The following is a 16,452-nucleotide window of genomic DNA, read 5'->3' on the forward strand; positions in this document are numbered from 1 at the left end:
GCCTGGACTTTTGTTTACCCCTACACTCTAGTATCTAGAACGTTAGATGGCACGTAGCAAGTATTCAAGAGGTATTACTTATGAAAGAATGAATGAGCAAGTGAGCAATGACAGCATTCTTTAAAACACTGGCTCTATCATGGAGTTATAGAAGTCAGTACTTGCCTCACATCTCCAGTAAGCATACTATATTAGCGATACTTACAGAATAAAAGGAGGTGAATACGTGTGGTTTCCAGAGTCTGACTTGAGAATAATACGGGGTTAGAAACAAAATACATATATTGTCTATATCAGAAAAGAAAAAAAATTACTTCTGTTGCAAAAGTGGAAATCTATATACGATTATCTCATTTCATGGAAAAATTAGGGATGCCTTCCTTTTCCATTTTGCCCTACTCTTATGCTTATTACTTAGTTCTTAAGTGGGAGCAAGAGGGAGAGTGATCACTCACAATTAGAAGTAAAGGTATTGGGGCAAGGGAGGACTCAGCTTTTCAGAGGAGGGAAAACGCCTTTCCCTGATCCTTAGTGTGAATTGAATGTTCCCATTCTGCCCCTGCCTCCCTAATACAGCACTTAGCCCACTAGGCAGAGCAGATACCTACTCCTGGCTTATCTGGCCTGGAAACTCCTTGAGGACAGGAGCCTGTCTTTGCCCTTTATTCTCAGTTCCTAGCACAGTGCCTCCTACACAATGGATGCCCAGAAACTGTTTGTGACTAAGCCAATGAGAATATGCAAAAAGAGCTTTATACATTGTAAAATGCTACACAGGAAAAAAATACTGCTTTTTATAAAGGAGTTGCATTTGCACTTCCCTGACTTCTGGATCCCCTCAAGTTAAGTTTAAGAGAATGACATTCTGTTTCATAGGCGGGAAACCAAAGCGCAGAGATGTTAAACTGGAATTCTGGCCCTCTCCCTCCCAGTCCTCTGGCCAGTCCCCATCATCCTCCACTGCACTCCCTAGGCTGGGTTCTCTAGGATTGGTTGAAAGGAAAGAGCTGGTGCCCATTGCTGATCCCAGTAGGGAGAATGGGAAATTAGAGGAGCTCTAGCTGCCATATTGCTTTTGCTTTGCTGTAGATAATGATTCTTCTTCCTGGAGGGTTTTTCCCAGCCCACTGTCTGATTTTAGGTCTCAATGCAGAACCCTCCAGTTCTTCCTGTCACAATTATACAGGAGACTCATCTTGGAAAGCCTTTGCTTATTTGCCCAGAAAGGAAAACTCAGTGAAATTCATTGATTCAGGAATGTCATAGCAGTACAGGCCAGTTTCTATAGCCAGAGGGAGGCAATAGAGGAAAATGGTTACTCCGATGACTTGAGCAGAAAAAAAAATGAATTTCTTAGCATTGAAACTTATTTAAGGAGACATTTCTGAGATGCTGAAAATACTTCTAGAAGACTTGGTTTTATCGACTGAAAGTAGATTGCGATTGTCTTCCTCAATTATCCCAGTGATTCCCTCAAGTTCTCTGTTGTATCTAAAGAGCTGGAAACCGGCCAGGCACGGTGGCTCACGCCTGGAATCCCAGCACTTTGGGAGACTGAGGCAGGCGGATCATAAGGTCAGGAGATCGAGACCATCCTGGCTAACACGGCGAAACCCCGTCTCTACTAAAAATACAAAAAAATCAGCCGGGTGCGGGCCGGGCGCGGTGGCTCAAGCCTGTAATCCCAGCACTTTGGGAGGCCGAGATGGGCGGATCACGAGGTCAGGAGATCGAGACCATCCTGGCTAACACGGTGAAACCCCGTCTCTACTAAGAAATACAAAAAAACTAGCCGGGCGAGGTGGCGGGCGCCTGTAGTCCCAGCTACTCGGGAGGCTGAGGCTGGAGAATGGCGTGAACCCGGGAGGCGGAGCTTGCAGTGAGCTGAGATCCGGCCACTGCACTCCAGCCTGGGCTACAGAGCGAGACTCCGTCTCAAAAAAAAAAAAAAAAAAAAAAATCAGCCGGGTGTGGTCGTGGACGCCTGTAGTCCCAGCTGCTGGGGAGGCTGAGGCAGGGTGTGAACCCAGGAGGCGGAGCTTGCAATGAGCCGAGATCGCACCACTGCACTCCAGCCTTGGCGACAGATCTAGACTCCGTCTCAAAAAAAAAACAAAGAGCTGGAAACCAAACAGCTCATGGTCAGTACCTGGAAGCTATGTGATCTGATGTGTTCTAATCAGTAATGTTTCACACACACATGAAGTATATGGGAAGAAAATTTAATGTTTCTCTGTGTATTCCCCTTTAAACTGTATTCAGTGGTATTTCTCAGGGATGCCAATTTAGTTGGGTCAAAATTTCAATGACTTTGTTGTTCACTCTCAGATATCACAGTCCTCCTCTCACTGTGAGGCACAGATCCAGGCCCAGTGATTAGACAGGCTGTATAATAAAACTCCAAACCTAACTTTGCATTAAAATGTGCTCCCTGCCGAACCCATGTGCCTTGGCCCCTGAGGAGGGGAGGGAACATGGGCCCTTGCCCTCTGTATCCTCCTACTGGCCCCTGGCCCTCCCCAGATGCCTCTGCCCACCGCCTGCCCGGGCAGAAGCTGGGGTGGGCTGTGCTCTCTGGGCCTGGTGGAAGTTAAAGAGGAGGATGTTCTGGTCTTTGTGAAGCTCCCCTGCTGAGTCCCTGTGCCTAGTGGTTTCCTTGAGCTTGGTGGCTGTCTCAATTCTAGGTGACCGCCTGGCAGCCCTGCTTGTACCTGGCCACCTTCCTCAGCCAGTGCACCTCTGAGCTCTGCCCTCTGAGGTCACTTCTTCACATACCTGTGGGCAGCCCTATGTGACAGCGTCCAGGATGACCTCAGGCCACCTCTTCCATGCTGCCCCCGTGTTCTCTCCGGGACATACTCATCTGGGAGTGAGGTCAGTCCCCCCAGAACAGCCCGTGCCTGTCCTCGCCTGCCTCTGATACCAGAGCAGCCGGCCGGCCCTTCTCTCTGTAGGTTGCCAGGGCAGGAGGCAGCAGCCCACAGGCCCTTCCTAGGCAGAGTCGGGCCCTAATGGCTGTGTGGGTATAGTGCAGAGAACTACTTCAGAGCTCCTGGGAGGTGCCCTTGGAACTCCTCCTGAGGTTTAGGGTGAGAAAGAGGCTGTCCACACCCCACCCCGAGGCCCCCGGCAGTGCTGTCACAGCACAGCAACTACTTCTCCAGAGAAACCTTGCCTCCCCTCTCAGTCCTCCTCTGACCCCTTTGTCCCTGCCATATTTCACCGAGGCACACAAAAGAAAGATGTCCTTTGCCGGTGGTGGTGGAGGTGGGGTGTGGAGGGGAGGTCTTGACTCCTACTCACTTTGGTTTTCAGATAGTGATCAGTGAAATTGGAGGCAAGAATGTTCTAACATCATATTGTGTATTTTTCTTAAAATTTTGGAAACACATGTATGATGTTACGTTGGAAATAAGAATCCTCCTGCCCGCTGCTACCCCATCTTCCTGCAGTAGATCACAGGGAGTGGTGTGAACCCTGTTCTGGGGTCAGGTGGCCCAGGCTCAGATCCCTGCTCTGTCACTTCCTGACCTGGGCTACCTGGGCATGTTAGTTCCTCTCTGTGTCTGTCTCCTAACATGGGTAAGAGTGCCTGCCTGGCTGGTTTCTGGTGAGGGTGAAATAGTCCAGGTAGCCCAGTGCCTGGCTGGAGTCACTGCTAAGCAGTATAGCTCTTTTGGTGCCACTTTTGTTCGGGCCTTCAGCAGATCTCACCTGGATCACCCCAGAGCCTGACAGCTGCTTCCATAGCACCTGTCACCTGAGTGGGCTTCTAAGTTCAGAATGGCCTGGAGCTTCCTCTGCTCCAAACGCCTTCAGATGCAAACCCAGCCTCGCCCAATCAGCCTCTTCATCTCCTCTCACCGCTTGTCATGTAGAGGCCCCACTGGGCCAGATCCTGTCACTTTGTCTCCAGTCTTGCTGGTAGGACCTTCTGTGCCTCCCCATGCACCCCCATAACACCCACTGCTTGTGCCTCTGCTCTGTGCACTCTGTTCTTAACCGTCTCCCCTCTAGACTCAGCTCCTGAGGGTGCCGCTGTATGTTTTGCTAGAAATACCCTTGACTAACATAATACCTGGCTACTCACAGGTGATCCTCATGAAAGTATTTGCTCAATAAATGAACGAGTCGCGTATCTTTGAGGTCCTAGAATAGAGGATCACCTGCCGCTAGTCCAGACTTCACCTTTCTTCACTTGAGTTTTGGGGCACCATGATCAGATGCTGTTTTAGCTCAGGCTGCTGTAACAAAATACTATAGACTGGGTGGCCTAAATCACAAATATTTCTTCCTCACAGTTCGCCAGGCTGGGACGTCCAAGATCAAGGTGGTGACAGATTCAGTTCCTAGCGAGGGCCCTTGGTTTGCAGCCACCTTTTTGCTGTGTACTGGCATGGTAGAGTGAGAGAGGGAGGGCCCTGGTCTCTTTCTTGTCTTTTCTTTTCTTTTCTTTTTTTTTTGAGATGGAGTCTGTCTCTGTCGCCCAAGCTGGAGTGCAGTGGCGCGATCTCGGCTCACTGCAACCTCCGCCTCCTGAGTTCAAGCAGTTATCCTGCTCAGCCTTCCAAGTAGCTGGGACTACAAGGCACATGCCTGGCTAATTTTGGTATTTTTAATAGAGACGGGGTTTCACTGTGTTGTCCAGGCCGGTCTCAAACTCCTGACCTCATAATCTGCCCGCCTCGGCCTCCCAAAGTGCTGAGATTACAGGCGTGAGCCACTGCGCCCGGCCTCTTCCTTTTCTTATAAAGACATGAATCCCATCATGGGGGTCCCACCCTCATGACATCTTCCAAACCTAATTACCTCCCAAAGGCCCCACCTCAAAATACTACCATACTGGGGCTTAGGGTATCAAAATGTGAATTTGGGGGAGACATGAACATTCAGTCCATACCAGAGCCTCTATTAAATCTTTCAGCTTAAACTTTACACCTAGGCAGGAATGTTTCTAGGTATGTCTCCCGTCTTCTGAATGTAAATGAAACTGTCTGGAATGGCTGAGAGCAGGGGTGATTTCTGAAAGGCTGCCCTTTTGCATGTGGCTGTTTCCGTGTTGATGGGGCAGTCGCTCCCACCAGAGTGGGTAGGGATGGTGGTTTCCCTGCCTGTGAGCAGTGCCAGCTGATGGAACTTGGTACCGCTGGCCTCCCCAACAGCTACTTGATTGCAGGATTTTATAGAGACCTGAAAGATGACCGCCCCTCCTCCTCCTCCTCTCCTCAAAGGCAGGTCATGGCCACTTTTTAATCTGCAAAAAAAGCGTTACTTGAGTTTCACTGATGACCTTTTTTGACAAGAAAAAATGGGAAGGAGCCATGCATCTTTGAAACTGCTAGTCGTCTTTTATCCTCGTATCTCTTTGTCAGGCATGAACTAAGCTGCTCTTGCTCCCTTACATCTCCCTGGACTGTTCAGGGCCTGACAAGCTTTCTTCTCATTCCTAGTCGTCGCTCTGGCCTCTGCAGCAGTTCCTTAGATAGACGGATGTTTGGAGTTTTACAGAGCGGCGGAGCATCTTTGACAACTTTTTATAGGGACAGGTTCCTCTGTGGCCCTGTGGTCTCTATTTGGTCTTCCTGTGTATACTGTTTAGAACCACATTTCCAACTCTCCAGGACCACCCCTCTCTGAGTAGCTGTATTTCCTTTGAAATGTCATTCCTTGTTACCCTTTCTCGCTAGGGAAATGCTTCTCTATCCCTTACTCTAGGAAAGCTGTTGTCAGGAGGATCTGGTTTATGGAGGGATGGGTGAATCAAGAACCAGTCTCATAAATCTCAGAGGGGTCCATCTGGCCTAGCTTTGGGTGCACATTTCCTAGGCCTGTCTCTCTCTCTCTCTTTCTTATCCAGCAGTTGGAAGGAATGTGCTTGTATATGCAAAAGCAGAAGAGTCCCAGACCTTGGGGTTTATTAATGCTATTTTTGTATTTCTTTTCTGTGTGGGTTGAGAGAAGAAGCTTGCCAGGTGGCACACAGAGGCTCCTCTGTGCTGGTGATGAAAAAAAACCACAGACACTCCTGAAGTTTATTGGTGTGGAACCCTTCTGGAGTTTTGTTTGCCTTTTCATTTCTGCATGTGCATAGAAACCTCTTTCAAGAAGAAATAGTTGCTCATAACATATTCCTTTAATTGCAGAAGCATGGGGAAGAAGCTGCTTAAATTCCAGAGACAGCTGAATGAATAAGGCAGTAATGAGGAGAGGGAAGCTTGGCTGGTTTGTCTTTTTTTTTTTTTTTTTTGAGACAAAGTCTATCTCTGTCACCCAGGCTGGAGTACAGCGGCATGGTCTTGGCTCACTGCAAGCTCTGCCTCCTGGGTTCACGCCATTCTCCTGCCTCAGCTTCCCGAGTAGCTGGGACTACAGGCACCCGCCACCACGCCTGGCTAATTTTTTGTATTTTTAGTAGAGACGGGGTTTAACCATGTTAGCCAGGATGGTCTCAATCTCCTGACCTCGTGATCCGCCTGCCTCGGCCTCCCAAAGTGCTGGGATTACAGACATGAGCCACTGCGCCTGGCCAGTTGTCTGGTTTTTCACATTTTTACTGAGACATACTATGTTCATCAAACCACTGAACAGCCAGATCTAAAGGGGATAGAACATAGTTTAGCCACTGGAAGGTCACTCCGGAGTGGTGACTGACAACCAGTGTGCCAGTCAGCACCTCAGCAACAGAGGTGTCCTTTCTCCTGGTTCCATGTGCCACCATCGGGGCAACACAACTGCTAATTGGCAACACCACTGCTGTCTTACTGCAGTCACTGACTCCTCCCTGCTCTCTTCTCTGCTGCACCACTTCTCAGTACCCTAAGCTTCCACCACTCATGACTTCTGCCTACTCCTGGCTTCAGCTTCTTCATGGCCTCCCCCTTCTGCCTTTTCTCTCCATGTCTTAGATTATTTCCAATTCTCCCCCCAAAAAGATCTTATTAACAAGTCAGTGATGGTCACCTCTGTTAGGCATGATCATCAGGTGTGGCCATGGCTTTCCTTAGAGGGGGTCAGGCAGGGCAAGGACCCAGAGCAAAACAGTTTCTTCTCCAGAGCAGTTGGGTTAGACACTCCTCCTGGGTGCTTCTACAGTGTCTGGTGTCTTCCTCTTGTTCTAATAATTATATTATTAATATAATAGTGATAACTGATGATGCCAATACACTTTTATTGAATTCTTACTATGTTCGAAGCACTTCACATCGTGTTTGGATTTACTTGGATTGTCTCTATCATCTTCATTATAACCTTAGAACGTAGAGTACTGTTTTCACAGATATAGAAATTGAGGCTTAGGCAGATGAGGTAATCTGCCTAAGATGACACGGGTAGCAAGTGTGATCTTAGGCAGGTTACTTCATCTGCCTAAGCCTCAGTGGAGCCTAGGATTGGGTTTCAAGACAAGCTAGTCTGTATTATAGTGTCTGTCTGTTTGTCTGTCTTCCTCATCGTCCAGGCTACCCCACTGAGTTTTGGATTTACTTGGATCCCAGGGGATACTGGAAGTGAGCCACACTGGCTTAAGTACAGTTCAGTAGGAGGTTGACTCTGGAATGCTCTCTCTGCGCCACTCTAGAGCAGGCTAGTCTTAAGTGGCTGGAATATCACAGTCTCCCTTGTACCATGGTGGGTGCAAATGGATACACTGTTGCTTGTTGGCTCTCTAAACTTCTGTTATAATGCTATTGCCTCAGACATGGACCACTAATGTGTCTTATTTCTTCTTAGACATATACTGGTCTTTTTGCTAAGTTAGGAGAGATGCTGTCTGGTTCCTAGTGGATAATGGAAATCTCCTACTGCAGAATCATCTCTTAAAGGCTTCAAATGGATAAGCCAGAGCTATTTGTCCAAAAGCTAATTTGCAGAATGGACAATTTGTTGAATATATTTTTTCTTTCAACTTTTTAAATTGACTGCTATTCATATTGTCTTTATAGCAGCATTTTAGGTTATGGTCAATTTGTTTTTTGCCTCTGCTGCCTGCTGCAACAACAGCTGTAGACTTTAGAGGCAGGAGAAGAGAAGATTAAGGATCCTAAGAAGAATATTGACATAGCATATAGTCTGCATATAAAGAATTCTTATGAATACATTCATTTATATCAGTTCTTACTAACAAAATCTTAATGTATTAATAAGATATATGTATAGGAATTCTTCCCACACAGCATTCTGAATCGATCATCTTGAATATATTTTTCTCATCACCTGCAGTCTTGGTCTCTGGCTCGCTCTCTCTCTCTTTCTGAATCTTTCTCTTTCTGCTACTACTGTTCAGAATCTCACTTTCGTATGTCAAATAAAACAGATGGAAATAACTGTGTGGCCCATTACTCTGCTTCTTGCTCATTTATCCTTGTTCCAGTTAGATTCAGCTTCATGGGCTATTTTCTGACGTTATGTGCAAAGTCTAGTACCCTTGACATCGTTAGCCCCCAGGGCTTGCTCTGCTTTTAGGATTCAGGTAGGAGAAGGATGAGAACTTCCTATGGAATATAGATGCCAAGCTCTGTGTGTGCCCTTGTGGCATAAACAGGTACAGAAGAGAGTAGTCGGATAACATTTTGTATTTATTTGCTTATTTATGTTTTATTACTTTTTGAGATGCGATTTCACTCTGTTGCCCAGACTGGAGTACAGTGACGTGATCATAGCTCACTGCAGCCTCCAACTCCTGGGCCTAAGTGATCTTTCTGCCTCAGCCTCCCGAGTAGTTAGGACTACAGGCACACACCAGTGCACCTGACTTATTTTTAAATTTTTTCTAGAGATGGGGTCTTGTTTTATTGCCCACGCTGGTCTCGAACTTCTGGCGTCAGGCAATCCCCCTACCTCAGCCTCCCAATGTATTGATTTTTTTCCGTGTTTGAGATTTTAAAAGTTGGTATTTAAACTCAAGGGCTGAACATTCAAGTTTACATGCAGAATTGGAGGTTAAACCATGTTATGCATTATTTGTCAGTAACATAGACAAAGCACCTAAAAGTTCCACACAGGTTCCCCAGAACTGCTCATTTCATTGATGACGCTGAATTCATAGTGAGTTAACATGAATGAAGACTGTTTACACTGGCTTAATTACTACGTTGACTTGAAATATCAGCCAGCTGGGGGAAAATGACCGTTTAAAACCCAGTGTATCCCTTTGCTCCCTATACCCACATTTTTTCCCAGCTTTGGCCACGTGTGTGTGTTTCTGTGTGTCTATGTGCATGTCTGTGTGTACATGTTTACATGCCTCTGTGTGTGTGTTTACATGCATGGAGGACTGAAGCATAGTTTATTCAAAGCTTTTGTGTTGTGCAGGACTTCTCAGATGCAAATGAAGACCCAAAGAGAAGGGGTGTAAGCCATCAAGGGAGTGTATCTAAGGCTCCTGGAGTGACACACAGAGCTCTAGGGCAGGCCTCAGGAACCACTGGTCTGGGAATTTATAATGCCATCTGGATTTTCCCTCCCTACTCTTGTTCTTTGTTTCTTCCTGAGCACTGGTTTTCTACTTCTCACTGCAATCTGACTTTCTTCACGTGGTAAGAAATATGACATGCTTCACAAGGCTCTGGAGTTTGGCATTTTAGAGTCTCAACCACTAGAGAAAGGTGCCTGTTCTAAATCCTGGCACTTCAGGAAGGGAATCCAGGCTTCTCAGGCCTCACCAGGCCAGTGGGATCGTATAAGATCCTGGCAGCTCTGAGGGGCCATGGAGTGAAAGGAGGGGCAAAGGCATCCTTACAAGGAGGAGGTGGTGCTGTTCCCAGAAGAAGAAGCGGGGGGCCTCAGGTTCCCAGAAGACTAGGTGTCTGCTGGTGGTGTTCTTGCACATTCCTAAGGATTTACCATGAATCTGAGTGCCTGTTTTAAATTACTTGGCAGACTTAATTGTAATCTTAGATTTTTTTTTCTTACAGCTTCTTGTCAACAACAAGGTTTAATTATAATTACTCTTCAGCAGGCATATACTAGCACTTCTTACTCATCTGTCAAATTGAGCTTAATGAAATGAAAAAGTCCAGAGAGAGACCCCATCTTTAGGACAACAGAAGACTGAACAGTCAACTCCCCATCATTTTTGTAATCCAAATCACTGTTGTCAGGATTATGTTCAGCTTTTTTGTTTTTTGTTTTGTTTTGTTTTTTTTTGACAGAGTCTTGCTCTGTCGCTAGGCTGGAGTGCAGTGGCTCAGTCTCAGCTCACTGCGACCTCTGCTTCCTGGGTTCAAGCGATTATCCTGCCTCAGCCTCCTGAGTAGCTGGGATTACAGGCGCGCACCACCATGCCCAGATCATTTTTGTATTTTTAGTTGAGACGGGGTTTCACTGTGTTGGCCAGGATGGTCTCCATCTCTTGACCTGATGATCCGCCCACCTTGGCCTCCCAATCCCTCCATGTAGTCAAAAGCAATAAAACTGCTGCTCTTCAGGGAATGTTGGGAAATTGTGCACAGATGAAAGAATAAGTCTGTTTTTTCTCTCCTGCTAGGTAAGTAAGCCTAATCCCAAGGGGAAAAAATACTGGCTGTTGGGCATTGACTTCCACATTCACTTCTTGTGTTTCAAGATTTGAGGTAGTGATGACGGTTAATAATATATTCTTGAAAAATGCTGAGTGGATGTCAAGTGTTCTCACCACAAAAATGGTAACTATGTGAGATAATGCATGTGCTAACTAGCCAGATTTAGTCATTCCACTATTTATATATACACGCACCTCAAAACATGGACATGTACAATACACACAATTTTCTTTTTTTTCTTTTGAGATGGAGTCTCCCTCTGTCGCCCAGGCTGGAGAGCAGTGGTAGGATCTCGGCTCACTGCAAGCTCTGCTTCCAGGTTCACGCCATTCTCCTGCCTCAGCCTCCCGAGTAGCTGGGACTACAGGCGCCCACCACCACGTCCCGCTAATTTTTTGCATTGTCAACAGAGACCGGGTTTCACCGTGTTAGCCAGGATGGTCTCGATCTCCTGACCTCGTGATCCGCCCACCTTGGCCTCCCAAAGTGCTGGGATTACAGGCATGAGCCACCGCGCCCAGCCAATACATACAATTTTATGTCCATTTCAGTTTTTTAAAAATTTAAAATAATTTAAATAGATAGATAAAGGATATATTCTTTCCACCCAGGAAAGAAAAAGATTTGAGTTAGTTTTCAACTGATAACTACATGGGTCTATTCTGGATTCATTAAAAATACAGTTCTTGGTAGTCTTTCCTATGCTTTGTGGGAGATTAGTTCCCCTTCCCACTCTGTAGTATCTGTTTGCAGCTCTATGTTTGCCAGAATTTAGGATTAAATAAGTCGAACCTGCAGTCCAGCTCAGTCCCCAAATGATTGTTGTTTCCGTGGAAACAGTTGAAGGCCTCTCAATTAAAACTGCCTCTGCAGACTAGGGAGAGTAAGTATTAAAATGAGTTTGTCTGAGTAGGCAATTTTAATCCTCCAAATTAAACTCAGAGAGTGCAAATGATCTAGGAATCTCCTGACAGTTGGGATCATACTTCTTTGTCTTTGGGGCAGGGATTATTTTGATATTTCGGGCATAGGTATGTTTGCTAGCTTGCTGCTTGCTTTGCTGAGTTGCGCAGATCATTGTCTTACCCGCGGAGCTCTTTGTGTACAACCATGGATCATGGGCGAGGGTTTGGGAGCAATCTGATGTTTGTTCAGACTTGTGAGCTGCAACTAAAAAGCCCATTAAAAATGGATGAAATCATAGAACACTCTTAAAGTTGAAAGGAATCTTAAAGGTCATTAAGGCCTAATTTCCCATCCACTTTGGGAATCTTTCCTAGAACGCTGTTGACAAAGGTTCACAGCATCAGCTCCCCTGTTGGGGAATCTCGTATTTCTCAGGGCAGCCTTCTTTGGTGCATTGAACAGACTTTGTGATATTGTTAAGGGGGTCCTTGTTCTTAGAGCTCCCAAGATGGTGGCCGCCACTTCCAAGATGGTGGCAAGCCTCTTGTTCTCTGACCTGGGGTTCCTGGCCTCAGGGATTCCAAGGAATGGAATCTTGGGCCATGTGGTGCGTGTTATAGCTCTCTTCAACTTGCTTGCGATGAACCCCGGGCGCTTAGCCCATGCAGGAACAATGGCGATCCTCTAGCCCGATTGGGGGCGGCAATGGGCGCCTTGCTGGATCAGGAGCACAGTGGACACCCTGCCGGATCCGGAGGGGTGGAAGTCAGCTGTGGCGTCTACAATGACGGCAATCAGCAGTAGTGGAGGGCGAGCGAAAGCTCAGTTCAAACCAGAACAAACACGGACCAGAGAGTGTGCAGTTGCAAGATTTAATAGAGTGAAAAGAGAGCTCCCATACAATGGGAGGGGACTGAAAGGGGGTTGCCCACTCCCAGCTCAAATGCCTGAGTTTATATCCGGATCACAGTCCCTCCCCCTGTGCTCTCAGACAATATAGGATTTCACTATTTGTTTACCTCCTGCTTTAGCCTAATTTGTATTTTAGTGAGCGCTCTTTTCTACCTGATTGGTTGGTGTGAGCTGAGTTACAAGCCCCGTTTTTAAAGGTGGGTGCGGTCACCTTTCCCAGCTTGGCTTAGGAATTCTTAGTTGGCTTAGGAAATCCAGCTAGTCCTATCTCTCAGTATTAGAAATGCCTCTTTATGATGGAACTGACATTTCTGTCAATTCTGCTACTGCCACCTCTTCTTTCTGGTGCCAAGTTAACTGTGTCTTATTCTCCCATAATTAAACTTAAAATCTTTTAAGAATGTTTTCATGTATCCCCAAAGTCTTCTCTCTCTTCCCGTGACTGAGAAGGTCCATAACATGAAAACTTCAGGTACTAACATCTGTGGTTAAAGGCATTCTTGGGGGAGAGGCTGGTATCCTAACAATCCTGGGCCTTTACCACTGTTGCTTGGATTTTTTATTTTAAGTTTATTTTTATAGAGAAAGGGTCTCACTCTGCTGCCCAGGCTGGTCTCAAACTCCTGGCTTTAAGCGATCCTCCCACTTCAGCCTCCCAAAGTGTTGGGATTACAGGTGTGAGCCACTCCACCCAGCCTGTTGGTTGGGTTTTGTCTGACTTCTCTGGCAAGTTTTTTCTCAGCATCATGTGTATAGGTATTTCTGTGTTTTCCTTCAGCCTTTTCCCCCTGGAGTAAATATTCATAGTTCGCTGCTTGGAAACCCAAGAAACAAAACTGGATCAAACCTTGGGTCTATGCAACCTCGTGAAGGGTGTGGTTGCCTTTTTTGATGTCACCTGAGAAGTTAATGAATACACCCTCAATCCCAACTGCTTTAATAGCCTTTCAGCCATTTGTCTGTGACATTAAACCTTAGAGTTTTTAAAATTAGGTTTAAGTTTTACATTTTAAGAGTTCTTTATTCCCCATATGCATTCTGTTCTTAATATCCTATTGTTCGTAAGTTGACACCCCCCTAAAGGAAGAAACAGGCAGAAAAATAGAACAAATGAAATATGCTTCTCCAAATGTTCCTACCTGCAACCTTTAAATGGATTAAAACTTAAAACTCCTAAGTTCAGATGTTGATTAGTGCTGACTGGGATGTACTGGGAAGCAAGTGTATGGCCCCTGCTTGGTACTGAAATAGACATTGTGTACTGGTTTCAAAGAAGCAATGGCGTCTGTCACCTTCAGCCAGTCACCAAACTACTCTGAGTTCCATTTTCCTCAAGTATAAAATCAGATGATTGCTTCCTGTTCTTACAGGTTATTGGGAGTGCTTTGAAAACAATTTTTTAAATTATTAAGGCTTTACAGCAAACTATACTATGATGCTCTGGAGATATTTTGATTTGAGAGTACCAAACAACTTTAATAAAATTAAAATATTGGTGATATTGGCTGTTTAAGGCCCATGCACATCCACAGTTTCAAAATAATCTTGTAACATAGGTTCTGGGTGGTATTTGGTGTGGTATCACACATAAGGGAAGAGGGGATTTCAGTAAAGAAATGTCATTGTTTGTGGAAAAGTGAAATTACTCGGGGTCTGTTTGGTGTTCTTGTGGCAGAAGAATAAGAGTTGAAAGTGAGGAAGTAAACTTTGATTTGTAAATCTTTTAAATTTCAACTCAAAGGAAGGTGGTAAGAAATACCCCAACAGCAAGCTTCAGAACAGCCACCAGAGCAAACCACACAAGGCTTTTGGGATCTCAGGCTAATAAAGGTCTCCCATGAAGCTCAAGAGTAGATCCTGAGGTACAATTTTTTTCTTGGAAAAAAAACAAAAACAAAAACAATTTGTAGGTGTTTGTAATCGGGACTGGCTGCTGTGTTAGTTTTCAGCTTCTAGCTCAACCCTATTTCCAGAGAAATGCCAAGGGCTTTGCAGTAGGCATTTGTCTAACTTTTGCGTGTCCTGGGTCTTAAAGATGACCTCCCGCTTTCTGGGGGGTCATGGGGTATGTGTGTTTTTTATGCATCTGTCTTTTTTTGCTTGTTTGTTTTTACTGAAGACCACTTATATTTGCAGACATTGAAACCAAAGGTAACACCACATCTTCTCCTTACAGGGTCTGAGGACTGTTTCTTGGCAACTTTTTTTCTACATATAGTTTTCCCGAAAGTATGAACACATTTAGACGTTGGAAAGAAAGCAGTTTCCCTCCCTCCTTCCCTCCCTCCACCCCTTCCTGCCTTCCTCCTTTCCTTCCTTTTCTTTGTTTCTCTCTTTTCTCTATCTTTCTTTCTCTCTCTTTCTCTCCCTTTCTTTCCCTCTCTTTTTCTTTCTCTTTCTCTTTCTCTCTTCCTTTCCTCTCTTGAGTATTAATCACATACCTGATAATCAGATGCCCTCTGCAGGTTTTCTTTGGGAGGGGAAAGGACAAATGCGATAGTCTTTACATGTTGGAAAACTGACCCCACATCCTGGTGCCTTGTTGTGTGTTCTTTTCTGCTCCCAGGGAGTTCTGTCCAACATCTCTTCCATCACCGATCTCGGCGGCTTTGACCCAGTTTGGCTCTTCCTTGTGGTGGGAGGAGTGATGTTCATTTTGGGATTTGCAGGGTGCATTGGAGCGCTACGGGAAAACACTTTCCTTCTCAAGTTTGTAAGTATCCCACTGTCTGCTCTCAGACTGAGAGCCAAAACGTCACCTTCCATCAGGGGGTCACCCTATCTACAGGCAAGACAGTGAGCTGTACCAAAGGCACTGGCAAAAGTAGGGCCCAGGTCATTATTTTCTTTTGAGAGAGCTCTCTAGCCCTGACTCCCAGTCGTGCCTCCTTAATAAGTACACCACCACCCCGACGACCACACCGTGCCATCCATGGAGATTTCGTGCATATATATCACAGACTTAGATTCTATTCCCTAAGATATCTTCAGGACTAAGGTAGGTGTATATATTTTTCTTCTAAGTGATTCCTCCCCACCGTTTTAATGCACATAGTAAGTGGGGAACTGTGCAGGTCGTTGGTTTGGAGAAACCAGGCAAAAGCACAGTGACTGTGGCCTGTCCAGATTAAATCTGTTAAGCAGTAGGTTTTGCTAAATATGGCAAAACACTAAAAGGTAAAGCTCCTTTGTCGTTAGCTGGTACAAAGTTCTCCTTTGTAATTTTTAGATGTGGTGTGGTTGGTGTGATCACTGTCTTGAGTGAATGTTTGTAGAGGAGAGGTTTCACCAGGGGGTTCATTGGTATTTAAAGTTAAAATAGAGAATGAAAAGTGAAAGCCTTTGTGTTGGAGACTCCTTTCAAAGGAGAAGAAAATGGCATGTGCCATTTATGTATCTTAAATAGGGTTGTTGAATGTAGCCAAATGTGCCTGTCAGCATGGAGCTTGGCAGTCTGGTGGGCGTCTGAATCATAGCCCTCTATATGAAGCATCCATTCCCCTTTCTAAGAACAGAGAAAGGATCCAAAGCACCCACCTTCATTTGCTGAGGAAGGATGGTAGACATTTCTGGAGAACGGTTGCAGTGTAATATTTCCTGTTACCAGAATTATTCCCAACTTTTATTGACACATCATCATCCAGGGACATTTTCATTAAAAAAAAAAAAAAAAAATCCAAGAAGTAGTCCAATAGTCATGTAATGTGTGATTGTCTTCCCCAGCACACATCATCCTCCAGCATCTTTTCTTAAACATCCCTGAGAAGAGGGTACACGCTGTGCCCCACCCAGGGCAGCCCATTTCTGAGCAGCTCTGGCTCAGAGAAGCTTTTGGAGGCTATTTAACCTGAAAATTAGCATGACTCATTCTAACAAGGAAAACCGAGGGGTACCTGGTCTTACAGATAAGTTCACAAGCAGCTGGTTCTCTCTTGTGGATACACTGGACCACAGTGGCTGTAGCTAGTTTCCTAAGACTCCATCTGCCTTATCTGCCAGATACCTCCTTTGCTACACACACACATACACACACACACTCTCTCTCTCTCTTTCTCTCTCTCTCTGTCTCTCTCGCTCTCTCTTTCTCTCTCACACACACACATACACACACAACCAA

The 16,452-nt window shown here is 45.5% G+C and overlaps 1 protein-coding gene across 2 annotated transcripts in view; it reads left to right on the forward strand.

Moving 5' to 3' along the window:
* Positions 1 to 16,452, forward strand: part of TSPAN5 (tetraspanin 5) — a 181,121-nt gene that overhangs the window by 150,996 nt on the left and 13,673 nt on the right. Inside the window, exon 3 of one of the 2 annotated variants that reach the window (XM_050790662.1) lies at positions 14,902 to 15,048. The exons of the other annotated variant lie outside the window; for it this stretch is intronic. Within the exon in view, the coding sequence (XP_050646619.1) occupies positions 14,902 to 15,048 (147 nt within the window). The remainder of the gene's footprint in view (positions 1 to 14,901; positions 15,049 to 16,452) is intronic. 2 annotated transcript variants of the gene reach the window in all.

Source organism: Macaca thibetana, chromosome 5, assembly GCF_024542745.1.
Source record: "Macaca thibetana thibetana isolate TM-01 chromosome 5, ASM2454274v1, whole genome shotgun sequence".
Taxonomy (NCBI): domain Eukaryota; kingdom Metazoa; phylum Chordata; class Mammalia; order Primates; family Cercopithecidae; genus Macaca; species Macaca thibetana.